This window comes from Cotesia glomerata, linkage group LG1, assembly GCF_020080835.1.
Source record: "Cotesia glomerata isolate CgM1 linkage group LG1, MPM_Cglom_v2.3, whole genome shotgun sequence".
Taxonomy (NCBI): Eukaryota; Metazoa; Arthropoda; class Insecta; order Hymenoptera; family Braconidae; genus Cotesia; species Cotesia glomerata.
In genome coordinates, this window is record NC_058158.1 from 33,159,497 (window position 1) to 33,186,935 (window position 27,439).

General features: G+C 27.4%; 2 protein-coding genes across 4 annotated transcripts in view; one reads left to right on the forward strand and one right to left on the reverse strand.

The window, feature by feature from the left end:
• Positions 1-6: 6 nt before the first annotated feature.
• LOC123269347 (ubiquitin carboxyl-terminal hydrolase 4-like) lies at positions 7-2,226 on the forward strand. Its single transcript, XM_044734969.1, has 4 exons — positions 7-137; positions 1,390-1,506; positions 1,585-1,703; positions 1,782-2,226. The coding sequence occupies exons 1-4, from the start codon at positions 58-60 to the stop codon at positions 1,952-1,954; spliced, it is 489 nt and encodes a 162-aa protein (XP_044590904.1). The 5' UTR covers positions 7-57; the 3' UTR covers positions 1,955-2,226.
• Positions 2,227-4,957: 2,731 nt separating this feature from the next.
• The window catches only part of LOC123269923 (follistatin-related protein 5-like), a 240,837-nt gene continuing 218,355 nt past the window's right edge, over positions 4,958-27,439 (reverse strand). For all 3 annotated transcript variants that reach the window (XM_044735878.1, XM_044735869.1, XM_044735860.1), the window contains 14 exons: positions 24,198-24,419; positions 14,389-14,555; positions 13,267-13,401; positions 13,012-13,144; positions 12,517-12,677; positions 12,307-12,430; positions 10,983-11,270; positions 10,098-10,219; positions 9,772-9,909; positions 8,259-8,474; positions 7,958-8,108; positions 6,369-6,569; positions 5,979-6,125; positions 4,958-5,787 (listed from right to left, as the gene is read on the reverse strand). In XM_044735878.1, the coding sequence (XP_044591813.1) occupies positions 5,558-5,787; positions 5,979-6,125; positions 6,369-6,569; positions 7,958-8,108; positions 8,259-8,474; positions 9,772-9,909; positions 10,098-10,219; positions 10,983-11,270; positions 12,307-12,430; positions 12,517-12,677; positions 13,012-13,144; positions 13,267-13,401; positions 14,389-14,555; positions 24,198-24,419 (2,435 nt within the window). In that variant the 3' untranslated portion in view covers positions 4,958-5,557. The remainder of the gene's footprint in view (positions 5,788-5,978; positions 6,126-6,368; positions 6,570-7,957; positions 8,109-8,258; positions 8,475-9,771; positions 9,910-10,097; positions 10,220-10,982; positions 11,271-12,306; positions 12,431-12,516; positions 12,678-13,011; positions 13,145-13,266; positions 13,402-14,388; positions 14,556-24,197; positions 24,420-27,439) is intronic.

A 27,439-nucleotide genomic window follows, 5' to 3' on the forward strand; every position in this document is an offset into this window, starting at 1 on the left:
ACCAGCGACACATTAGCGATACGTTATACCGAAAATGTACCGGACATTGAACCACCGATGGAACATATCAGCGTTAGGAAACAGCGTCCACCACATCCACTGTCTTTGTATGATTGTTTACAGGCATTTAGTCAAAGGTTTGTAATAATTCATAAAACTTATTTATATTTATTTTATTAATTAAGTACAATGTATTTTTTTTCTTTATTAAATTAAAATTAATAGTTAATTTTTTTTATGTAATGTAATCTGAGGATCAAAGTCATGAAACAAGTCAATACTAATACGATGTGTTTTTAACTAATTGCACGCCTCATGAAACTGAAATTAATTTTCTATTTATATCTCACTTACAGGTTAATCTGAGTGTACTAATATCAAGTCAAATAATTTGTCAAGCACATAAAATATATTTCAATAAAAATTATTTTGTTTAACATAGTAAATAATAAAATTAAAAATAATCTTTTCTGGACGTCCATGTATCTGTGTTTATGAATTGGTGTATGTGCCAGGGAAATTAGTCGAAAAAATGATCGCACCGGAATAATTTTTTTTTTTATTATCTAAAGTAACACACGACGGACTTTCTCAATTAATATGACCGTTAAATTTACTGTCGTTTTTATTATTATTTATAAAAAACTAATATATGACTGTGTATTTTTTTGTTTATCTATAGATACATTTTATTATAGTATTTTTTTTCCTCACCTTAGAATTATCGCGCCACTAAACCATAGCAGAGTTTTTTGTTTTTTATTATTTTGCTTTTTATATTTTATTTTATAACAATAAAGTTAGCCGACATGTTTGATTTTTTTATTTTGCTTAATTTATTAAATTATAACGAAAAAATATTTTTAAAAAATTGCACTTATAGTTTTTGAAGTTTTTAACAAATGAAAAAATTTTTTGTAATAATTTTTTAACAAAAAAAATCATAAAAATTTTTAGATGTCGGCTAACTTTATATTCATTTTATTTTAATCAATTTTATTATGAAAAATGAGATAATGAGGCGTGCACTTTTGGATTTTTCAAACTTTTTTTTAACAATTTTTGATAGAATATTGTAGACTATTATGGAAACGACAAAGCAGCATTTATTGTTAATTGACAGAGTTAATACATGAATCTTTATGGTATGTGATATTGGATTTATTAAGAAACTTTTGAGATGTTGTTTGTAATATTAATTATATTATATTAGTATGTTTTCCACAAACGCCTGAGGAAGGAGTAATAAATTCCAAAACGTTGCGCTAAAATAAAAAAATTTAGTATTGACTTATTTCATGATCCTTGATCCTTGGATTACATTACATCAATTTACTTCAGTGTCGGGATCGTAATAATCTCTTTAAAATTAATTTTTTTTACTTACAGTGAAATGTTAGATGAACACAATCCATGGTTTTGTCCAAAGTGTGAACGGAATCAGTGTGCTACTAAGACATTGACTGTTCATCGCTATCCTAAGTACCTCATAGTCTATCTTAAGAGGTAATTTTTAAAAATTTATTAAAAAAAAAAAAAGATTTTAATTATTAATATTAATTAATCAATTTTTTGTTTTAACAGATTCGTATTTCATGAGTGCGTTAGCATGAAATTGGATGATAAAGTAACATTTCCTTTAGCCGGACTGAGTCTAGGCAAGCATATGTACGATCTGTATGCTTGCGTCTGTCATTACGGAGGTAATTTATTATTCATATAAATGTGATTATTTAATTTAATGAAGGTTGAAAAATTTATATGATGCTTTTGTATTCCAGGTGTTTCTGCTGGGCATTATACGGCATACGCGAAGAATCCTCACACAGACGTGTGGTATCACTACAATGATGAACTGACGAGTAAACAGAAGCCACAGGAAGAAGATTTTAGTAATGCATATATTTTATTCTACAGCCGACGAGAAACAGCCTCAAAGCCATGTAATTTATAAATTAATGGAAAAACTCAATGGCAACGAAGAGAAATTTTAAGTCAGAAATTTTTCGTATAAATTAATGTGTTTAATTGTGTAAAAATAATTAGGCGTTGGTTCAGGCTAAAATATTAGGATAATTTTTTCAATTATTATTATTATCATTATAAATGTTGATAATATTTTCACTGATTGTTATGGAGATTTTATTTTTTTTTTTCTTCATACAAAACTCAAGTCTCAGTGATTAGTTAAATAAAAATATTTAAATAAAAGGAAAAAAAAAAAAACATAACTAAAGTAATTAAAGTAACGTAAAAAAATAAAGATCACAAGAGGCCTGGATCGATGTGATACTTCCTGCGAATCGTCGCAACAAAAAAACTAATGGATCAAAGATAATTAAAAAGATGTTTTTATTATTTTCTAATTCAATTGAATGTAAAACAAAAGTTCGCTTATTATTGTAATATTAATATTAATTCATGATAGTAATATTAACGGAAATACTTTTATTGATGTATGCGTATTGAATCGATTATTATTTAAAATTTTTAATCTAAATCAATTGAAGAAAAGAGAAACAATATGTTTATTGATTAAATGATAAGTTGATTAGTAATGTGCAAAGCAAATATAAGTCATTGGAAATGCGTCGAATTTTTAATAAAATAAAATAAGAATCAATCTCATAAAAGTAATTTTAATAGATAATAAAACAAACAAAAAATGACTGTTAAAAACAATTGTTACGTCTTTTTTTTTTTATTTTATATATATATTTAATATAATAATTAATAGTAATTAATGACAATAGTACACGTATGTTAATTCTTTCTTTTAAATTAAAAATACCTTGAATGATTTCATTTGAAAAAAAAAAATAAGGAAATTAATGTTGGGCTTATAGTATTATTTATTAAATTATTTATATTGAATTTTTATTACAAGGAATGTATCAACAAACACACACACGAATATACAATAATTATTGTTGTGTCATTAAGTGCTAATTATATTTATTATGAATTGTATGTTTCTGATTTAAATTTGTTTCATTAAAAAAAATAATGATGAAAACAAATTAAAAATTTTCATTAATAATAATAAAAAAAAAAATTATTTTTATTATTAAATAATCAAATGTTCATTGTAATTTGTTTTAAAAAATGTTTTCGTGTCTGTTGTTTAGTTGTATATGATACAAATAGCTATTTGTCATAAATTGTTTTTATCTCGTCTCATTTTTATTGAATTACACGAAAATATTTACATATATATTTATTTATTTTTTTATTAAGTGACTGACATTATCCAAGTGTTATAAATTTATTAAAGATGATTATGATTAAATGGTAGCATGATAATGATAATGATCATGGTAAAATGACAGTAACGATGATGATTGTGGGACATTTGTAAATTTTTTTTTTTTTTTTTTTTTTCATTCATTATTATTATGACTAGATTTATTTAAGTTGCTTCGACATGCGAAATGGAGATTCAGTCTTCATCAGACATAATTCTCTACTAGGCGCCGATTACAAAGCTATTTTCTCAATAATATTCATTTATTCTTACGTCAATGACCAAGTAAATTTATTTTCTTCTCAATATCGAATTTTAAAAACAATATTGTGATTACATAATAGCAACAAAATAATGTAAAATTTGTCGATAAATAATTCCACCAGAGAAATAACAATATTTATACCTCAAACAAAATTATGTATTCATAAAACTTCTTTTACATATCTTGTAAAAAAAGCGCAAAAAAATACATGAACCAGCATGAAATGAAAGTCATTATTCTAATGGAGTTTATTTAGGTTCCCTTACGATGATTCTACCCCGCGGATATTATTACGCCGGTCAGTTTGACCTTATTTGTATAGTAAATCACACTCGAATAAAATTATAGTCGGACCAATCCTGAATAAACTTTACTTCGACAATTAATAATTTTTGCCTGCAGAATATTTTGATATTTAAAATTATGCTTTTATTATTAGAACAATCTTAATTGCAGAGAATACATAAAATATTGAACCGTTGATTCATAAAAAAATTAAAAATCATCTCTGTAAGTTCATAATCAAATTAGAGTCACGTAAATGTAACTCGAATATTAAGAGAATTTAAAAAATTTTGGTCATTGACACAAGGGAGGCAAATCAATGCAAAAAATACAAATTATTATTATTATTTCTTTGTTCAGTCATGTGTTCTATTCGCAACTGTTGTATATTTTTGTTTCGTTTTTTATCATAATACTATTATCGGATTTTCCTTTTCACATTTTCACAGCAGGTGGGTAATCGTGCTATGTGTTTTTATTACATTATTATTTTTTTAATATATACGTTTTATCTTTCCATTATAAATATAAATATATGTATATTATATATTTAAATATCTTTGCCATTCTAATTTAATATCATTATTTTATCTCTTATCAATGGTTTTATTTTTATTTATTCATTAATACTGTTGTTTCGCGACGTAACTATTCAGGTGTCAACGCACTTCTTTCATCATTCACTAAACAGTTCACATTATAAAGTATACTGTGAATTCCCAACAACTACTATAAAGAAATTACTTTTATTATCATTTATTATCATTATTATTATTAATAGTAGTAGTAATTAACTTATTTTTAAAATTATTTACGCGCGACACAACAGCTTAAATACATATCCCGATATGGACAACGTTAACAAAATAATTCTTCGCTTTTTACATATTATTATTTCTACTAGATCTAGACAATTTTTTATTATTCATTTTTTTTTCTTCTTTTTTTTTTTGGTTTTTACTAGATACAATAGATGACACAATTTTAATAAAATTACCAAAGTAAATTGTAAAAAGAGATGTAAATAATTATTAAAATTTGTTAGCAGGAGCTGAATTAAATTACAAATAAATTTCATCTACCTAAAATAATTAATTACACGGTTGTAAATAATTTTTCACGGTTGAGAACCGTTTAAAATTATTTATACGCGTAATTATTAATTTTTATTGGATAAACTGACGACAAATTACTGAAATTTATACTCGGGGTACTTATTTTTTTTTTCTTTTTCGTTCCATAAAAATGCTATATCAATTATATCTTACAATAATTGCGTAACAACGTTATTAATAACATTACATAATAATATTAATTTTTATTCCTAGTTATTGTGTACGGTGGGTCTTAATATTTATATTATAATATATTTAATATAAGAATGATATTTTTTTTTGTCTTTTAGTATTTTTTTTTACGAACGATTTTACATAGTGGCAATGGTCTCGTATGGCAAATGACATTAATTAATTTTATTATTATTATTATCAATTATCATTATTAATATTTTATGAAAATTTAATTTTATTAGGAACAAAAAATAGTTCCCGCTATTTAGATCCTCATCGTCTTTATAATTTATTATTTACTTCTTTAAAGTATATAATTTAAAATAATATTATACTTGTGTATTTATATGAATTAGTATAATTAATTATTTATTTATTTTGAAAAGACAATTCGAGGCCACTTGTTTGGTTTTTAAATAAAATTAAATTTATCGGGAAATATTATTTTTATTGAAATAATACGGCAGATAGTTTCTAATGAAGAGCTACTGTAAACCACACAACTTGACCCGGATGTACAAGACCACCGATTTCACAGTTAACCGTTCGTGTTTCTCCATTCAATACAAAGAGAGCTTCGTTCGATGGACTCACCATATAACGTCCAAATATACCACTTTGGACAATTGGCCTGTTCGGATTTCCCCATTTGGTTAAATTCATTGGCATCGCTTTTCCAACGCCTGTTATCATTTCTACTTTACCTGATAAAAAAAATGAATCATAAAAAATTTACATTAATTTTTAAATTAAAAAAAAATTTTTTTTTAATCAAGTCACACAATTTTAAGTATTTTCAATACATTGTCAATACATTAAAAATAAAATTGATCAAAAAAACACCGATTTTGATGATTTGAGTAAGTTTAATATAAATAAAAGCGATTAAAGTTACCTGTAGCTAAATTAAGAAACAATATGTCTTCTTTATCTGTCGAGGAAGCGTATAAATCATATCCATGAGTTGTTTGCGATGGATAAAATGTAATATCACTAATATTTAATGTTGTTTTAACGTCAAACGAAAACTTTAATCCATTTGCTGAAATAAAAAATAAAAATATTTATTATTGATAAGAAGAATAAATAAGAAATAACAAAATGACTTTTTTAATAAAACTTTCGCAAACTATGAAAAAAATTAAACTTACATATTACTTTTCATTTACGTGTGGGTTTTTTTTTTGTTAGTTTAATTATTATAGACGTGACATTTAAGCATACGTGAATGTATTACCAAGTAAATTAATATTTTTTCTCCTTAAGTAAAGAGAAAAAAACTTACGTAGTATTTCTTGGACAACAAGTATAACTCCACTGACTTGTTTGTCCAACGTGACAACGTGACGTGAATCCGGTGATACCATAGGTTTTCCAATAAGCCCGGGTTTGTGAGACAAAACCGTATCCGTCAAGTAATCTAATAAAAGTTGACCGGTTGCTTTACCAGTAATTGGTTCCTCGCATTGTAATATTACGAATCCATCTGAAAAATTTTAATTAAGCTCAATTAGCATTCAAATAATCAATAGCTGATAATACAAAAGAACTCCAAAATTTTTCCATAAATTTAAGTATTAAAATTAATTATAAAAATTTATTTATTATCTAATAGTAGCAACCATCGCTTCACGGAAAAAAGTAAAGTGTAAAATTCACTCGGGTTCCGGTTAATTTTTATAGTTTCAAACAGTATAGCGGACATCGGGGTGGCACAAATGTAAATATTACAAAACTTAATGTAGAAATTGTAAAAGCCACAATTTATAATTTAATATCGAAAATATGATTAGTAGCTGTCACTATACACTGAGAAAAAAAAATACTTTTGCTTAATTAACAATTATTTGGCTCAAGAAACTCGCTGACGATCAAATATTCTATTATTATTAATTATTAATTTCTGAAGAGAAGAACATCAATATTTATCTTTGGATAATAGATAAACAACAGAATAGCTTTATTTAAATTAAGTAAAAATTATTTCAATCAATTTAACAATTTCTTGAGCTAAGAATATATATTCTTGAAAATTTTCAAGAACATAAATTCTTGTATCAAGAAAATTTTCTTAATAAAAATATTTTTTTTGCTCGACGGGCAGAAAGCGTCAACTTTCGGCCTGCTGCGCTAAACGAAGTTGCCACTTTCTGCCTTCGTCGAGCAAAAAAATAGCTTTTTTCTCAGTGTAGTAAATAACGACGAGAAGAAGGGGAAGGTCTCACACTAAGAGAATTTAACATTTGAAACAATAAAAATTCTACTCTTAAAATATATATATATATATATATATATATATATATATTACCTATTAAAATATAAATATATATATTACCAGTCCAAACAAATCAATATTTATAGTTTGATTTTTAGCGTTGCGTTTTAAATTTACCATTTTACTTTGTAAATATTGACGTTGCTTGTATAGAAAATTTAGTAACTGTAGTTTATATTTTTTACACATCATGCGATCATTTTTTAGGTACGAAATGATAAATATCAAAATCAAAATTTTTAATTATTATACTTTAACATTTTCGGCTTTCACATAGCGAATATTACTGTTTAAAATAGTATTTTCTTCCATGTAAATAATAAATTGTAGCATTTAAATGATAAATATTATAAAGTAATTGTTAAAATCACGATTTTACTGTTTGAAATGGTAATTTTTTCCAGTTGATCATTACTTATTATTAATCGACTATTATTTATTAGAGTTTACTTTTTTCCGTTGATAAAGTTAAATTTTAAGTATTTAAAAGAAAATATTAAATATTGTATCCATCGGCCGTGTGAAGTTCATTAATAACACGTTAATAAACACTGGAGAGGTAGTATATAATATGGAAAATATTGGAATATGTAACTTACACAAGGCTGGAAATTGAATGTGGGCGGGCACGCAATTGTATGGTGCGAGATCGGCGCTTCTGGTGTACCGCATGTTTGCTAGATCAAGCTTGTACATGCCCCGTTGATTAGTGTGAGTGACGTATCCGTATTTAAACATGTGCCCGATATCCTGTTAAATATTTTAAAGGACGTTGATTAATTTATGTTATAGATAATAATAACAACAACAACAATAACACTCATTATAATTCATAATTAATTATCGATTATCAATAAATAATTAACGAATATTGTAAAAGTAATGAATGAATAAATTAACCTGTAGATAGGGAATGTAGAGACCGCGTACTAAATCAAACTGCCCGTCAATAGGTTCCGGGTGCACTGTATGGTGTTTTCTTTTTTGCGCGGCGTCTCTGATTACTTGGATTGTTTTTATACCGATGTTACGCTCGCTCCGCCAATTCAATACCCAAACTTGATCTAATGCCGGCACATACTGCAACTCCACTGGATATTTATCTGTAGCTACAACCTGAAAAAATATAAAAGTTATTTATGGCCCGATAACTCAATACTTCGAACCTCCAAAGCCAATCAATTAGTCTTGCAAAAAATGAATCTGTTTGAGTTTTCAAGTTTTCAATGGGGATGCTTTCACAGCCTATCTCTTTTTTTTTACCGTCAACGTCCAAACGTGTGAAATCTGTATGTATATTAAAAGAATTTTTCTTTTATCAATTTCACGGTGAATTTTGTACGAAACAAAAGTTTTAACCACCCGACTTTTCCGAGCTCAATACATTCTGGTTAAAATCAAATTCTGCTGGTATGATTCGATGCCCGATAGTTCAACTGACCGTGCAGCGAGCTTTGGTAAAATAACTTTCCCCAATATATACTGTCAATTATTTTTCTACTGTGCAGACAAAAAATACTATCTTTTTTACATTTTTCCTTTCACGTCGATCTGGGTTCAATCGATTTATATACAGTGTGTTTTATTAGATTATTATTTATTCAAAAAACTTTTTAATATCAATATAAACTTTTGTGTTTACGGACAAGCGGCAAAAACCTTGACCGAGTTATTATAAATAAGATCGATTTATAAATTATTGATTTAATTAACCGCGATCGTCTAAATGAGATTGGTAGATTGGATTTCTTGTTATTTAAAATTATCGCGAGCTTAAATAATCGCAGTTTACTCCTATCCGTTTATCGATCTATTAATTTATAATGGTAAGAGATGCTTTTAGCCTTTTGAATGCAGGCGAACGTAAATCTGATGATAAATTTTATCTTTAAATTCATCTTTAAAAGTTTCTACGATATTTTCGTCCTAAGTTATTAAGCTTTTAAGGTTCGACTATAAATAGATTTAATTTATTGAAGTTTCAATGTTTAAATTCACCTCTTGAACTTTTTATTTAAGATGGGTTATTTTTATCTCATTGGATGTAAACAAATAACTCGCGATAAATTTAGTCTAGTCGAAATTAAAAATTATAAAATTTTTAATTGAATTTTTAATAAAATTATTTAGTATACTTTTAATGAAATTTTTTAATTATTTCTTCATAAAAATTTATAATTGTATTTTAATAAATATTTCTAATTAGTTGTGAATAAAAATTTATAATCAATTTTTTTCAATGACTTCGATTATGAATAAAAGATATTTATTAGAAAAAAAAATTTATTTTTAATTTATTCAAAAAGATTTACTCTAAACTTATCAATTATTTTTTATATTAAAACAAATCCAGGATTAAAATTCATCAGTGCACTTTGATGAGAAGATAATATGTGAAAAAATAAGTTCTTACATCAACAACGACCATCTGAATTTTGCTGATAACTAAAATTCTATCTTTCTCAGGCTGTGTAACGTATACATAACGATTAGCAACGTTGATAGCGCGGCCCCAGCTGCAGGGTATATCCTTTTCTCCGCAAACATATTCCTGTAAGCAAACAATATTTTTCATTTTCATCCACATTATATTACTTCTATCACCACATTAATAAAGAAAGTATTAATCACAACCTACTTTAAAAAACAAAAAATTAAATAATACACTTTATTCTCTGTCAAACTATCACAAATACTCGCTCAATTATAAAAACCAATATAAAAAAAAGAAAAGTGTACCTGTGTCCCGGGGATGATATCTGTGGAATGAATTTGATGATAAAGTCGACAAGCAGACGGCTCGTAAACAGATATGCCCCATTCGTGGAATGAAAAGAACCTCCGCTCTTCATTAGCCGCTGCTGCAAATAAAAATTCAAATTTTAATTTCAGTTTTTTACTTCTTCTTTAATTATTCACCTCCGTGGATGAAAAAAAAAAGAAATCCGTAATGAAGCCGTTCAGAGTATATTTATTTATTTTTTTTTATTTTTTGAGCGGGCAAAGTAAACACAAGTATTTAGTCCAGTTTTTTCCCACAATATTTTAATTAAAAATTCATATTTTAAATTTTTAATTAAAATTTAGTTTTTAATTATCGGACTGTCAGATTTTTCGCCTATTTAGCAGAATAATTTTAAAAAGAAAGCGATTAAGTCGGTAAAATATATTAAATATTTTTAAATGACACAAACTGTTAATCTATTTATTGAATGTTGTTGTTCTATTGTTCGGATGAGTAAATGGTGAGATGTGAAAAGGGATAATTGAAGCTACAGGCAAGCGGATAACCACAAAGTCCGCAATTTGGATCGGATCAAGAGTCAAAACTACGGAACTGCCGATCGATCGATCACCGGGTTTGCGGTTAGCGTGGGTTTGCTGCGTCTCATTGCTTTCGATACAACATTTTACTCACTAGCTTGTACCAGAGCTGGCTGGCTCTGACAATAAGTGTGTATTAGCCTATTAAACAAAGCGCATTATGAAGTCTATTGATAATCATCAGCAATAAGGGGGGCTTGATTGGAAATAATCCCTCGTTAATCTTTAACAGATAGCTGAAGCCGATTCACCTACAGTAACCTATATAATATTATTGTTTATTATTTTAAAGAGCATTACTTGGGGTTGGCTGCTCCTGAATAACTAGGCTGCTGATATCGCGGGTCAGTCCGCCGATGCTCGTAGCCTGACACATATAAGCCCCAGTGTCAGCGTATCCAATATTTCTGACGATAAGTTTTGTCCCGTTGCCAACAACCTCATACTTGTCTTCCTCGTGAAGCGATTCGTCGTTTTTCAGCCACTCGACTCGTGGTAACGGCTCCCCAACGACGTGACAAGACATCATTGCTTCCTCGCCCGGACGTTTTGATTGCAATCTCGGTGTCACTCTTACCTCTGGTATCGCTTTGTTGTCAAATAAAAAATTTTAGATGATGATAAGCAATGGTGATGGTTTTAATTTTTACTCAATAAATACACGGAGAGAATGAGTCCTTTATTTTAGTGATAACAGAAGTTTATTTTTTTTGTATGCTTGGTTTTATCATACTAGAATTAATAGATAAATAATGATTTTTTTATTTTGAAATATTATTATAAAATGTAAATTAGTTATAAGAAAATATGGTAAATATTTACAAGTGGGGTCAATCATTTTAATTTTCATTTTTTTGAACGAAATTTCTCTTTGATTTTTTTGATATATTTTTTTTTGAAAAACACGTATAAAAATGAACCATTGAAAAAAAAAAAAAGTTGATTATCACAATTTTAACAAATTTTCAAAAAAATTTATAAATTTTTTTGAAAATTGTAATATTCAATTTTTTTTTTAATTGTTTATTTTTTTATGTACTTTTCAAAAAAAAAAAAATATATCAAAAAAAGATAAAATTGAAATTTTATCCAAAAACATGAGAGCCAAAATTTTTTCCAACTTTTGAACGAAAAAAAACTATCGAAATCTTTATTTTTTTCTTTCACGACATTTGTTATCATAAATCCACCATAAAAATAAGCAGAATAAAAAAAAATGTTAATTTTTCATTTAGTTATGGCCCAAAATGGGCTTAATTTTTTTTTTTTTAAATTTTGCGATGATAAAACTTTTTCGTTACAGTAATTTATTTGTTTATAAAATTATTGAATATTTTCGAGTAAATGATAATTTTTGACACTGAAATCAGAAATTTGATCACTTCTTAATTTCATTTAAATAATAAATTGATTTAGAAAATTAAATCAGTTCAAATTTTCTTTATAATAATTTATTTGATTAAAAAAAAAATTTTAATATTTCTATATCAAAAAACTGTTGGAAAGAAATCTTTACTTTAAATCACAATCATTAGAGGCTTGACTCAGCAAACTAATTAAAAATGAAAAAGTTATTTTCTCTCCGTGTAAAATAAAGGTTGTAAAAAAAAACGATAAAACTTACTGTGTACTGTCAATACATGAGTTTGAACAACATCCTTGTTCCTTAAAGCATGGCAAGTATAATTTCCCGCATGAAGTAATTGGACGCGAGTCAGATACAAGCTACCATCGTTAAACACGCGTATCTGCAGGCAAAATAAAATTTATTCATTGTTTACATCGAAACTAGTTATATACAGTATATTTTGTAATTAATATATTTTTTGAATACTTCAGGTTCCGATAGTGCTTCCAGGTCAGCTTCGTTACGCCTCCAAACTAGGGGCGGTGGTGGCGTGCCTGTAACATCACATTTTATCTCGACGTTATCACCAACGCGTGCTGAAATGTGATTGATCTCCAGCGATTTGTCGAGAGAAACAACCGACACACCTGCAGGAAACAAACAAACGATTCAATTAAATTTGTAATTAATTGTTATTAATTTGTTACAGATTTTTTTTTTAATTAAGTATTCCAAGTCATGTTACTTATTTAAAATAATAATGTAATAAGTAATAAATAATAAAATAGAGAAAGGTGACATGAATATGAATATGAAAAGATATTTAATAAAAGTGATAAAAGAATAAAATATTGTACAAAGTCAGCACGTTCTTTGATAAATTAATTTCTCTATAAGACTATAAAATCTGCGCATAATTTAATAATATTAATAATGGTTGTAAGAGTAAGAGTAATAGTTAAATAATTGAATTTAACTTACTATAAAGCTTGCTAAAAGCCATGTAAAATTCATTGATGTTAAGTCGTCCGTCTTTATCGGCATCGTCATAACTGATCATATGTCCTAAAGAGCATCCCTTGCTCAGCTGCTCCAAGTCCTCACGTTCGGCAATCTGCAAGTTAAGTGCATTACCATTACCATCCCCATCATGGATGTTATAATAAATTTACATTACTCAATTTTCAATAGCGCGCATTGAATAATCTATCATCTATCCTCTATTATATATCTCACCTGTTCCAGTTCCTCGCGCTCCAAATTACCATTATTATTCTGATCATAATGGGAGAACATTATGCTAACTAAATATTCTTTGCTATGATTGTCTTGAGTCATCAGTCGGGCATGATTATACAGCAGAAGGTTGTCCTGAAAAATTTATTGAAAATTATTGATTATTTTCCATTATTTTATTGCAACATTAATTATTAATTTTTTAAATCTATATTATTAAGAGAATAAGAAAAATTTTGTCTACAGGATAGTCGTATGATAAAATTGTTTTTTTTTTTTAGTGAAATTTAGTGTAATTGCAAAGGTCTTGACTTTAATTTTTGCCTTTTCAAGGTTTCATATCATTTTCACTGATAGTCAATTTATGATGATAAGTATTTAGGCTGCATTCTAAAATGCTCTATTTCTAGATACATAATTAAGAAATGACCTTATATCTTGTGAACTCTTGACATTTTCAAAGTTATAAGCTCATCCCGACATTACACTCATCCAAACCTTTCATTTAAGTACCCACATCAATTTTTCATATATTTATATATATTATATATATGTATATATGAAAAATATATCAAAATGCATGTGGGTACTCAAATGAAAGCTCTTGATGAGTGTAACATCGGGATGAGCTTATATCTTTAAAAACGTCAATAGTTAAAAAAGTACAGTGCAATTTAACAAAAGTCATTATTTAATAAAGCAAAATTTTATTTATTCATAGTTCACAAGTCACGACAGTCACATAGTGACTGTAAAGTTGCAAGTAATTAATAATAACGTGAATAAATAAAATTATATTAATAAACATCTGACAATTTTTTTTGGATTTTACTTTTATGACCATTAAACGATAAATAAATAATATCAATTTTTGTGACCGATAAATTATTAAAAATGGTAAAATAAATATTTTTTTTAACTCACTTGGAGAAAAAAAATAAAATTTTTCAAAGATATTTTGCTCGTGTTAATTAATTTTTTTAATTAAACCAAAAAATCAAAATCTGAATAAAATTACATAATTAAAAAAAGAGAAACTATTATTCAGGTTGTAACATTAAGTTGTTTAAGAACTAATTCCAAATTAATATAAATCATATAAATATTAAAATGTAATTTAACCTTCATTATCTCATACTCTTGAGCAGAACAATCATTAAGATCATTGGCATCTATATCCACGAGATTATCTCTAACATCCTCCGGATGATTAATCCCATTTTTGAGCCCCAGTGTTGGTGCAGTAGCTTCACCTACGGGGAGAGCCTTCGGAGTTTCTCGGTGATCCTCTGCAATAAGTAATTAGTTAATTACTTTAATTAATGCCCTACAGATGTAGATGCAGATGCAGAATACAGTTACACATATATATGGGGTAAGACATGTAGGGGATTCTCAGTGATCCGATAAATTGAATTGCTTCGTGAGATGCGAAATTCTCGAAACGTCGAAATACATGTACATATGTGGATGTAGATGTAGATATGTAGATATAGGTGGTAGTACATTTATGGGCTGTGTTTATGTATAAATGTATAAATGTATAGATGTATGTAGAATGTAGAGTGTACATGGAGGTATGTAGAGATAGTACACCTGTTGACGTGACAAATTCTTGTCGCTTTTTTACACGTCACAGCACACACTGCTAAACTTTCACGATTCCCAAACTCATACCGGATAGGAAAGGATATTGCGTTCCGCTCGAATTCCACACGCGTTCTTCTATTTTACTAAAAGTACTTTAAAGGAACGAGGGTAGATCCGACTAAACTATTGCTCTCTTTTACTATTTAGATTGTATACATCAAATTTCTGTGAATGTCTTTGTGTATGTGTGTTCAGTCAAGATATTTGATATGTCGTTTGAAGTTTACAGTTTTTGCGTTTCTAAAATATCGGGATACGTTTGAGTGATTGGTACCATTGGAAAAATTTTATTTACAAGTTATGGAAGTAAGCTAGGTTTTTATTTCACGCGAGCTGTTATTTGGGAAAACGAAAATATTCAAATGAAAAATTTTTTATGCATGCCGAGTTTTTATTTGAGAATATAAAATATATTCGTGGATTTTTTGTAAGCATGGAAATGTGAAAGAAAAATTGAGTTTGTTTGATGAGATGTTTCAAAACTTATCACCGATTGTAGATTCACAAACGTTATTTCAAATATTTTTAAGTTTGCAAATTGTTTTGGGTAGATTTGCACGAGTTTAACTACCATTGTTCTGTTTAACCTGTGGGAAATTTGAGCACGCCTACTGTGTTTTGAATAATAGGGTGAATTCTGAAAATTTCTCGGTTTGCCTTAATGAACTTTGAGCGCTCATTTTTCAGGATAATTACGGCGAAATCCCTTCAAAAGGGCTTGAAATTCCTGGAGTTGATTTCAAAGAGATCCTATTACATGTGGGGAATAAAGTCAGAGAAAATAACCCTTTACATTTTTATTGATCTTTGCTGGAATTAATTTATCAGAGTTGGATTTAATCTGAAAGACACTCAGTATTGCGATGTTACATTTTGCATAATTTTTATTTTTAATTTTAAGCTAAAAATACTAAAAATTTTTTTTTAATTAAAAATGAATAAAAATTTATTTATTTTTTTTTTAAATAAATTTATACTACGTGATATAATATTTAATGATTGATAAAAAAATTGAGAATAAATTAAAAATTAATTCAATTGAAATAAAGGTACTCAACAATTACAAATTACTACCAAGCAATCAGTAAATTACAAGCAAATAATTTTTCTCTTCATACAGCAAATTTCCATCGTACCAATTTTCCAATAAAAATACGATATTGAAACAATAATTTTTACAAAAATAATATGTTTTATTTGTACAAGGGAAATAAATTAAACAACTGAATGAACAAAGTAATTGATATGAAAAATGCACACGCTGCTGGCGCGTGAATTGCAATAAAATGTGATATAAACAAAATAGATTTATGAATATATTGATGGAATGATACACATTTGTAAATCGGATAAGGGCTACAATTTGGAGGTATGATTGAATCAACGTCCGGTTAGTAGCTAGATTGGCCTATACATATTTATGAAATGAATGCCTGGCAATTACCCGTGTAGTCTACGAGCCAGTAGGAAACGACGATGTCGGTGATGACGATTATTGACGTATAAACGAATTTTTTTTTTCATCGGATTCTCCATTTATTACTATATACTTCTGTATGATATCAAATAATGTTTATTTTTTATTTATTGACTGATACATATACCAATTTACTCCTATTTTGTGTTTGATTTGTTTCCCGAGGAATATATATATATATATACCAACTAATTAAAAAATATTTTCCATCGAGTTTGTATTACGAAGAGGTGAAATTTATGCAAATAAAATTATGCTTGCAGTTAATTAAAAAGCCTGGTTATTGGTTAAAAAATCTTCATTTACATATAAATGAAAAAGTTTTAATAGCGGTCTTTTGATTCACTCGAATCACTGCCTGATTTTAATTTGAATCTTAGTACAATACTTTTAAAGGTATTGAGTCTTTTATATACATATATAATCCATGATATATCGGATTAAAAGTTTATAAATTTTATTATAAAATTTTTCTCGTTAAATTGTTTTTTTTTCTTTTTATTATTATTTTTATCAGAGAAATGTCAAAAGCAGAAATTTTTCACGTATATACTTTTACTTTTTTTTTCTCTATTAACATACGCCACCTTTTAACGACATGTTGAAACTTTTTCAAGTGGCACGATAAAAATATTAAAAAAAGCTCGCGGTATTTTTTTTTCCTCCAATTTAATTTAATTCCACATGACACACGACATTTTTCAGCTTTTTGACTTTAACAAATAATTTTTACGCGGTTGCATTATGAAGGTGATCTTGTGTACTTTATATTTTAGTAATACATATTAATTTTTATAATATGAATAATGATGTAAATGAAATAAAATCAGTGGCCTGAATTCTAGAGAGAGTCCATGCCTCAATTTACAACGGACAAATTTTAGTCGTACATGTTGGATGTTATATGTTATATGTATATTGAAGTTACCAGCACGCCCGCTGGCGATGTACGCTCCGCGTAATTTGCCATGGAAATCGCTTGCAATATTCTCTTGTAACGGGCATGAAAGCTTCAGGCGAGTCGAGCTTTCTACCTATTAGTTGTAATCGTGAGTGTGTTCAATGCTTTTGCTTTCAGATTATTTTTCGTGTAATGTATTTAACTTTTATTTTATCAGAGCGATGATATCGGGATCAAAGCTTTAAACATGAAGCTTTTATACTGAAAAATGAATTTTATTGACACTACTGGATACATCCGAATTTTAGATAAAAAAGAATGAGCGCTCTATAGATAAAAAATAAAAACGAACGAGCATCGACGTCAATATTGGATTTGTCAAAAAAATGGTAACAATTTTTTGACATATTGTTTCATTATTAATTCAAATACATACCTGACAAAAATTAAATTATATTTTAAATAAATTTAATAAAATTAATTTCAACTGAATTTTAGTAAAAATTTTCATTCTGTAAATTTTTATTTTGATTTTCATATTTGATTTAGCAAATATTGTAAAAAAAAAAAAAGCATTGTTGTCACAAAATTTTTTTCCCTATTTCAGAACACCCAGATCGCCTTGAGCCTTTGGATAAGCAACGATATAATACATCGCGCGTGTACCCTAGATCATATAGAACAGGAGGCGCGATAAGAGCACGTGGGATTTCGATTAGTGCAGCTCTATGTTCTCGAGAGGTTATCGAAGTCTGCGTAATTCGCTCGGATTATTCTGGACACGCTTCATAACCATATTTGTTTAATCTCTCTCGGTTTCTCTTGCTCTTCACCCCCTTGTTCCCTTACTAAACAATTCTGTACTATACTATCCCAAACTATACTATGCCTATGCTCTCTTTGTTCTAATCTAGCGACACGCATTGTTCGAGACTATCCGCCGTGGATTTATCTGCGAACATACATGTATATTTACACAAATAGCGTATAATGATTGAGTAATTACACCTGCAGTCGGCTTCGTATGATCATCGATTAGATCCCTAATTAATTATACCGTATATTTAAACTCTATTCTAGATTCAGATTGACCGATTGATTGAAATGAATGTTTTATTTTAAAACTTGCTGACCCGATAAACAATTGTCCTGCCAAATTTAATGAATTTTTTTTAATCAATACAATGAATTGATTGGATTTTTAAAAACCGCACCGAATCTCATCCAATCTGATAATCTCAGAATTGAACAATTGTAACTATGTTTTAATTTTAGCTGAAATTCGTTCTTGTTTAAATTTTTTTCACAACCGTCCAGATGTTTTTGTTCTTTTAATTGGAAAGAAAAATGTAAATTTCATGATTTTAACAGTTTGTAAAAATTTGTTCCATTTTCCTTCGGAATTCTTCTTAAAAAATTTTTTTTTTAGATGGTAACAAATAAAAAAAACATATTAAGAATTATGCATTACATGTTCTTTCTTTTAAGAAGTACAAATAATACTTGGAGTTTTTTCCAAATTTACTAATTTTTTAGATAACTTTTACTAACAATAAAATTTAATTTTTATTGAGAAACAAAATATAAAATAGATAGGTTATTTAGTTTTAGATTATGCAATTTAACTTCATCAAAATTTTCATATTTTCTGCTTATCTTAACTATTATAAAATTAATTGAAGGTAACAGTACTCAATTAAATTATAATTTGAAATATGCATGAAGTACGAACTTCAATTTTGTTGATGTAATGTAATGTAATGTAATGTAATGTAAGCAAAGTTAATACATAATTCATTTAATGTTAAAGAGGAATAAGAAATATAATTTAAAGTAAATACACTACTGGCTGCTAAAATTTGTTGTAAATTAAATTTCAAACGTCAATATTTTTGTTGCCTTTGAATAAAGTCTTGTATAAAATGTCACACTTCTCTTTGGTTGGTTACTTTTTGCTTCTGTATATACTAATATATATATATATCTATATATATATATATATATATATATACATAAGGCACTGCAAACGCCAACACACCAACACCAACATCAGGAACGACAGAAGCGATATTAATGCTATGAAAATGAGATTTAAACTTCACCACAGTTCAAAGTGACTCTATTCTTTTTAGAAACTGTATCACCAGTACTGTCCTCTCTATTTACTGCCCGTGCAATTACATATATATGTATCCTTCATAGCTCTTTGCGCGAGTGCCGTATATTACTTGTTTAATAAGTGATGATTTAATTTCAAAAGTTAATCATATTAATCGGCTTTTGCTCTACACTCTACTCTATACGATAAAGCACTTTTACTGAAAAAATCTGCTCTCATTTATTACGTTACATTACTTTGTACCCAGTTTTTATATTTTCTATCTTCAAAGTACTCTTAATTTATATTTTTAATAAATTTAAATAATTTTTAACGCATGCTCAGTAAATAAAAAATTCTTTTTACTTGTTTGCGTTCTATGAAAACGTTTAAAATTTTTAACTTTTTTCAAAATAAAAGCACACAAAAAAATCACTTCGATAAGTAAATTTTTTAGTGCTCTATTACAAAAAAAAAAAAAAAAATTACAGTAAAATAAAAATTAGATGAATTTAACTCAAGCGCTCAAGCAAAGTGAAGTGCATTTATAATTACAGTTTTAAAAGTTGAATTTATTAAAAAACGTAGCCCGTGAATTTGGTTAAATGAGTGTGTATACAGAATAAAGGGGATTAAGAGGAAAAAGTTCAAAGTTAAAGAGATGGAAGGTAAACGGGAACAAGTATTTTTCATCACATATTCTTTGAAATGAAAGTTGTATAGTGGTAGCGCACATAAGAACACTATCTAACTCCTGTGAAATTGCTTCTCCCCTTTCCTGTTTTTCTCTCTCTGCCTGTTTCCCTGCGGAGTCTCATCCCTCTCATCTCTTCTTGATTCTCCTGGTGTAGCTTAATCTGGTCTACGTGAGCCTGACTTAAGTTCTTTTGCCATACGCTGCACTTACACTACTCAACTCTAGACTCTAGACTCTGATCGCCCAAAGTGCAACCCCTAGCACGTTTCTCCAATAGTTTCGGTTTATTTAAAATTATGCGAACTAGACTTTATCTAATATTTTCAGGGTATATTCATATATCTACAAGGCTTATCTGTGTACTTTGTAAATTTATTATTATAATAATGTATACATATCGATATACTCATATATTATATACTTAACCGAGCGGAGGATAGAATAAAGTATAAAAGTTCACTTTTTCACGTCTATAAACATTGGCTTAATGCAAAAATACATATTTATCTTTCACCAATATATTTATACAAAGATAAATGAGGTGAGAGACTAAACTCGGGTATGTGGTCTCAGTTGTAAGCGACAGAAAAATTAATGATATCGTTATCGCAACTTCTTCTTATTCAATTCTCAAAACTATTGCCGCTCGTAATTCCAATCGAGTTACGCGTCGGTTAAAAGAACTACCGACCCAAATTCTCCGGAGAAAAACCAGACTAGACTATGAAAAGAAAACATGTATGTTACGTAGACTGTATGTGTGTGAATTTCTCTGGAAACGGTGCAAGGGAATAAAAATGGGCGAGTAAAAAAATAAAGAAAAATGAAAAGAATAAAAAAGCTTCCACGTGTTCTTCTCTGGAGTTTCATAATACTTTTATGGAGACCATCACCCCTGAGAATGTTTTGAAACGTCAAGGAAACAGACTTTATTCTCTTTTTTTTACTATAAAAAACTTTTTTTACGCATAAAATACTCTTTTGTTTAATTAATAGAGCTTTAAAATTACTTGTAACATTTTAATTGTTTTTTTTTTTTACGATTGTTTTACTGCAAAGCTGATTTAATCAATTTTTGATCTGCAGATGGTTCAAAATTTTATAAATTTTTTTTTTTTGTTATTATAGAAAAACTATCAACTGGTTAATTCTTGACACAAACTTTAATTTTAGTTATTAAAGATAGTTGTGAATGATTATACGTTTTGCTGCGAATTTGTTAAAAGAAAATAAAAATTTGTAAAACTTATAATAGGCTTTTGAAGTTTCTGATAGAAGTAATTTTAATAATAAATTGAGCTTTATAAATTTAGATTAAATTAAAGTAGGATAATGTAAATTTTTTTGATAAATGGCCGTTGGCGAATTTTGAATAAAATATATATAGAGCAGAATGGAGCATCAGGGAGTAAAGGCCGGTGCTTTTGGTGATGGTAGCGGTTGAAGCCGATACAGAAACTCAGGAATTATGCTGGTGGTTGCCAAGAAACTTTTGGAATAATAACCTTCGAACCTCAAGGCACCAAAAGCCTTATACAGTATTCCGAGCCATACGAAAGTTATATCGTTTGAAATAATGCTGATTTATAAATGAGATATCATACGTAATATCTTCTAAATCACGTTCTATGCTCCAATAAAGTTCAATGGATATCGCTAATGACACTTGTACAATAAAATTTCATTCATTCATTCACAATTGTTGAATCGTATATAATTAATACTTTATCTATTTATTAATTAAAGTATCAACAGTTTATTGCGCTGTGCTGAAATATCCAACGCATTGAAGCTTTTATTTGTTTGATATCGTATTAGCTTTGATCGGTGATCACAATAGCGCGATGTGCATTCAAGACTTAGTTTGTTTTGTGTATTTTAAATATGTACTTGATAATAAATAATTAAGTATATAAAGTATTAAAAGAATTAACTCATTAATTATTATTTAAGAAAAAAAAAATCTTAAAGGAAGAAAATCATTTTAAAGATTTTGATAATCTTGAACTAAAAGCAGATTTCCTCAGTTAAGAAATTTTTTCTTCATTAAAGTAAATTTTACTTGATTCAAGAGTTTTCCTCTTACACTAAGTTAATTTTTAATCAGTACAATAGCCATTGTTTCAAAAAAGCTCTTAGCTTTTGAAGAATTTTATATCTTTGAAAGCTCTTATAATTATATTATCAATTTAATTAAAGTATAAACGTAATAAACTTCTTTTTAAATTCAATATAAAGAAGAAAAGAAACTTTATTCTAAAATATTAGTAAAGATAATCTTATTGCTTTCAAAGGTATTTTAATTATACCTATAACAGTATTATGAACCGGTGCTTCTACCCTATCAGATAATTAAAGTTAGTACAAGAAGTCTCAAAGGTAAAATGATTAGAGTTACAAATGTATCGGATTACAAGTGCCGTGAAAGTGTACTGAATTTTTATTTTAAAAATAGACGTGATTGTGATTTAAAATTGATAAAAAATAGATTATTTTTTTTCATTTTTAATTTAAACAACGTCAACTCTAAAAAAAAAAAACCCTGATAGTTTCTGCACGGAGAAAAAAATTTTGCTATAGGAACTCTATAGTAGTTAGTTAGTTGTAAAAAGTTCCAGTAGGTTAACGTATTCTTATAGTAACAATACCGTTTGGCTCCTGCAACTCTACATCGTTGAGCTCTGAGAGCTAAACGTTATTTACCTCTCACAACTCTACAGGATCGTTCTGAGACTATAACAAATTTTTGGAAGTCTGCTTAATGATTTTTTTTTACGATTTAGCATTGATAATTTAATAAATACATGCAGCAGAATGAATTTATATTGCCAACAATAATTATATATGACAAATAAGAATAGTATTATAATAGAAATAAAATAATAATAGAACTTATATTACAAATAAAAATTATTTGTAAAATAAAAATATGGTCGTCACAAAATTATCTTATTTTCTTAATTATATCAATAAATATTGGACATAAAATCATTACCGTATATGCACGAGAAAAGATAAATAAACGAAAACAAATTTTATTTTGTGTTAAATTGGGTCTTTTTAATGTATTCCGATAACTTATCACTTATCTCAATATATTCAACTAATAAATTAAATTAATAGTCACTGCAAATGAACCTTGAAAAACCATAAATACATAACTGTTCTAACGAAATTCAATTTGACAAAAAAAAACCTATTTCCTTAAATAAATAAATTGGGAACTTAATTGTCCTCATATATTTTTAATAACTAGAATTTAAATTTGCGCGCGCAAGCGCCTGACTATAGAGTTTGCATATATTTTCATGCTTATGATATATTCGACCAATCACGTTACGAATAGTTTGATGCCACATACATTTCATCTCTATTTTGTTATGGGATATTTTGTTATGGGATATAAATTAGTAACAAAATAATTATTAAGTAACAAATTATGTTTGGCATTTTAGAAGGTTATGAAATATGTCAGCGCACTCTACTACTGCGCAACGTAGAGCGCTCTCAACTATACCGTTTGGCTCTGAGAACAATCCCGTAGAGCTCTGAGAGCTCAACAACATTGAGTTATCAGAACTAAATAACATTTTATTACTGTAACTCTACAACGAACAGTAAACTGTGTATAGTTGTGCACTGATAGAAGGATTTGTTTATAGTTAAAAAGATTTGTTAATATTTAAAAAATCATTTATTTGAAGCCATTTGTTAGTCCTTAACAAATATTTCTTAGTATTTAAAAAGATTTATTAATATTTAACAAATGAATATCAGATTTATTAAATACAAACAAATCATTTTAAATACTAAGAAATATTTATTTAATATTAAAAAATGGTCTCTAATAAATGATTTGTTAGCTATTAACAAATATTATTTAATACAAATAAATCCTTCTATCAGTGTGGTAACTCTACAGTTACGTTACCAGAACGAAATTTTTTTTTCCGTGTGGGGTAAATGCTGGAAGTAATTACAGCTTTTTTTGGTAGTTTAAAATTATTTTGATGAACAATTTTGAATTAATTAAGGTAATAATTTATCAAGAACGAATCTGAAATAGAAAAAAGTGCGAGTCATAGAAGTAAATAAATTTATAAAGTACCTTGATGTAAGCATCTCATCAATCTGCTAACGGTGAGCGGAGTTCCCTTATTACAAGCAGCCCGATGTAGTTCGCAGTGATTTGCATAAACTTTTCCGTCGCTTCCGCAAACAGGCCTGTGTCGTATCCCGCATTTTTTAATGCAGACACACAAAGCAACACCTCCGTCAGGCGAGAGTCGGCATTTCCTTCCGGCGCCGCAGTATTTATCAAGACACGGATCTGAAACATAAATAAACACCCCATAATTTAAAATTTATTGAATGTTTATAATGATATTAAAAGTACCAAAAAGTAAAAAATTGAAATTTAATTCTTGTATATGGCTCGAATGCTACAACGTGGTCGGAATTATCGGGGATGCGAAAAAATCGAGAAAAGTAGGCGAAACGATATTTCCATTTGAGAGGGATGTATTTTTCACGATAAAATACGATAAGAATAGAAACCAAGTAGAAATCGGTGATAGAAGGAGTGGACGGAGTTGAAACGGTTCTTGGGTATTGTATTATAGATAGAATATAGTGCCGATATAAATGGTGTATAAGGGAATCTGTAGGCAAGACTGCCAGAAGTCCAGGTCACAGAGTCGATATCTATGCTAATATCTTTCAAGCCTGATATTGAATTCGTAATCGTCCAGTGACTACCAGATGTCTCGATCCTTCAGTATCTTTTCTTATCAACTCGCTATTACTTACACCACCTCTACCACAGATATTTCTGATTCCGATTACGATACTCAGAAAATTTATGTCATACGTTTCACTGATATTTCATTAATTCATTTTTCATCATTTTTTTCAATTATTCTTTTTTTTTTTTAATTTCAGTGACAGGGTTGAATTTTTTATTGATGCTTTTATTATTCAACTGGTGGAAGATGAGCTTTGTTTTGTTTATAAATTTATTTCATATTGAATAATAAAACTTTTTTATGCTACAACGTCGCTGGTTTTATAATACTACTTATGTGTGATTTTGTTTCGTAAGCAAGGTTGCAAAATATTTAATCAAGGAATTTTACACTTTTTATTTAAATAAAATTAACTATTATAATTTATTAAATTATCAATTTTTTTTTTAATTAATCGTTTTATTTTTTTAATTATTAATTTTTTGAAAAATGCATCAATAAATTTATTTTTTAAATTAATTAAAACATTTTTGAGAAATTAAAAATTAAATCGAAAATAAATGAATAATTCTGTCAGAGTATATTTAATTTCTAAATTAGATTTTAAGAATATATTAAAATTTATTAGAATTTGTAAGAATTGTAAAAAAATATTTATCGATATATGTAAGATTAAAATTAGATGTTATTGGATTGTGAGTATTTATATACAAGGTATATTTGCGTATTTAAAATTGCGGTTTTGCAATTACGGAAATCGATAGAGATATGTACGGTATTTATATCGAATAGTGTGTTTATATATATATATATATATATATATATATATATATATCTATCTATCTATCTATTTATAAATTTAAGCTATCGATATGTACTAAAGTTATTGAACAACTCAGGCGTTTACTAGTACACACATGCTTTGTGGTTTATTGCAATGATAGATCTTCTGTATACAGTATACAGTATATCGTATCCTTCAATAGCGATTGGAAACTTGTGAATTCCGTGCGGTTTACACAGTGAATCCCAATGTGGTGCAAACGTTTAATTGCACCTACTAAAAATAAATATTTTTTTATGAAAAAATATCCATGGCATGCACATGATTTCATCGATTTAATATTTCTCTTGGGAATATTGTATGCATATTTTCATTGCATTGTTTACTTGAAATAAATTTATTCAAATTTAAAATCGTCATGTAAAATATTTACTTGATTTTCATTATAAAATGTTTATTTACGTTTGGTGAAAATATAGCTATTTTTTTAAATAAAAAATTCTAAATAAACATTAACGTATCGGACAAATATTACGAGAAAAATATTTTATTATTTAAAGAGATAATTTTGTTTTATATGATTAAAATTGTTTGCAATTTTTTAATTGGCTAATTAAGGAAAAAATTTATCAGTAATTTATCATTCAGTAAAAATTTTTACTTATTATTTTTTTAAATTATCAGTATATTGTTAATACTTACAATAAATTTTAAAATACTGGGATATATATAAACCTTGCACAACCAAAAAATTGTCAATATTAATTGAGAAATCAGTGGTCAAAATAAAAAAATAAAAATGACGCAATTACTGTCTCCAAAAATACTTTTCTTTATTTCTTTATTTGTTATCTGTAAGTGTTTTGGATAATAATTATTTTGATTCAAAAAAGAAAAAATTAATTTTTTGAGTAAAAGATTTGTTAAAGAATAAAATTATTCTATTATTTAATAATAATTATTATTAATTTTAGTTCTTGTGTTTTCTCAAATGAAGTCTCATGCGATATAAATGAAATGCTTAACAAATGTGGAGTAAATTGTGATCTTTCGTGTTCAGACAAAGAACCAAAAGCGTGTCCAGATGTGCGTCCAATAATTAATTACATATAATCTATAATTTGATAAATATTTTAGTATATAGTCATAAATATGTACTTTTATTTTTTTATTTGTACGTTTATGCAAACCTAATCTCGTAAGGAATAAAAAAAAACAGTGTGTTAAAAAAAGCGCCTGTCCTTGATCATAAAAAGCAATAACAATTATAATAAATGTTTGTTAATTATTTTTCTGGTGTAATAAATATAATATCAAGAATATGCACATGAATTCATTGATTCAATATTCATCCTGAAAATGTTATATACACGTGTTCAAAATATTGTTTGGTTGAAATAAATCCTTACAATTATTCGCTTAATTGCAAGATTACGTGGTTAAATATTTATATGACTTCTTTTTTGATAATACTGTTTTTTATTTTTTAAGAGAAATTATTGATTTTGAAAAGAACATGTTACGCGAACATGAATTAATATAAAATTATTACGTAAATATTACTCTAAAAATATATCATTATTTGAAGAGATACACAGTAAAAATTTTTTCGTCATTTTGTAGAATGTTAAAATTTGTGTGTTGAATATTACACTCTAGTATGTAGAATTTAACATTCTAGTGTGTTAAATCATTAAATCAACACATGAGAATGTTAAATTCTACAAACTAGAGTGTAATATTCAACACACAAATTTTAACACTCTACAAAATGACGAAAAACTTTTTACTGTGTACTGACTGATGTATGCAATTTTTTAA

What these genes read in the sequence shown, in the direction of transcription:
- LOC123269347 (XM_044734969.1), top strand. Translation starts at nt 58, where the DNA reads ATGGAACATATCAGCGTTAGGAAACAGCGTCCACCACATCCACTGTCT. An exon ending in CTCATAGTCTATCTTAAGAG is followed by an intron (nt 1,507 to 1,584) that starts GTAATTTTTAAA and finishes TTGTTTTAACAG; the next exon opens with ATTCGTATTTCATGAGTGCG. An exon ending in TTGCGTCTGTCATTACGGAG is followed by an intron (nt 1,704 to 1,781) that starts GTAATTTATTAT and finishes TTTGTATTCCAG; the next exon opens with GTGTTTCTGCTGGGCATTAT.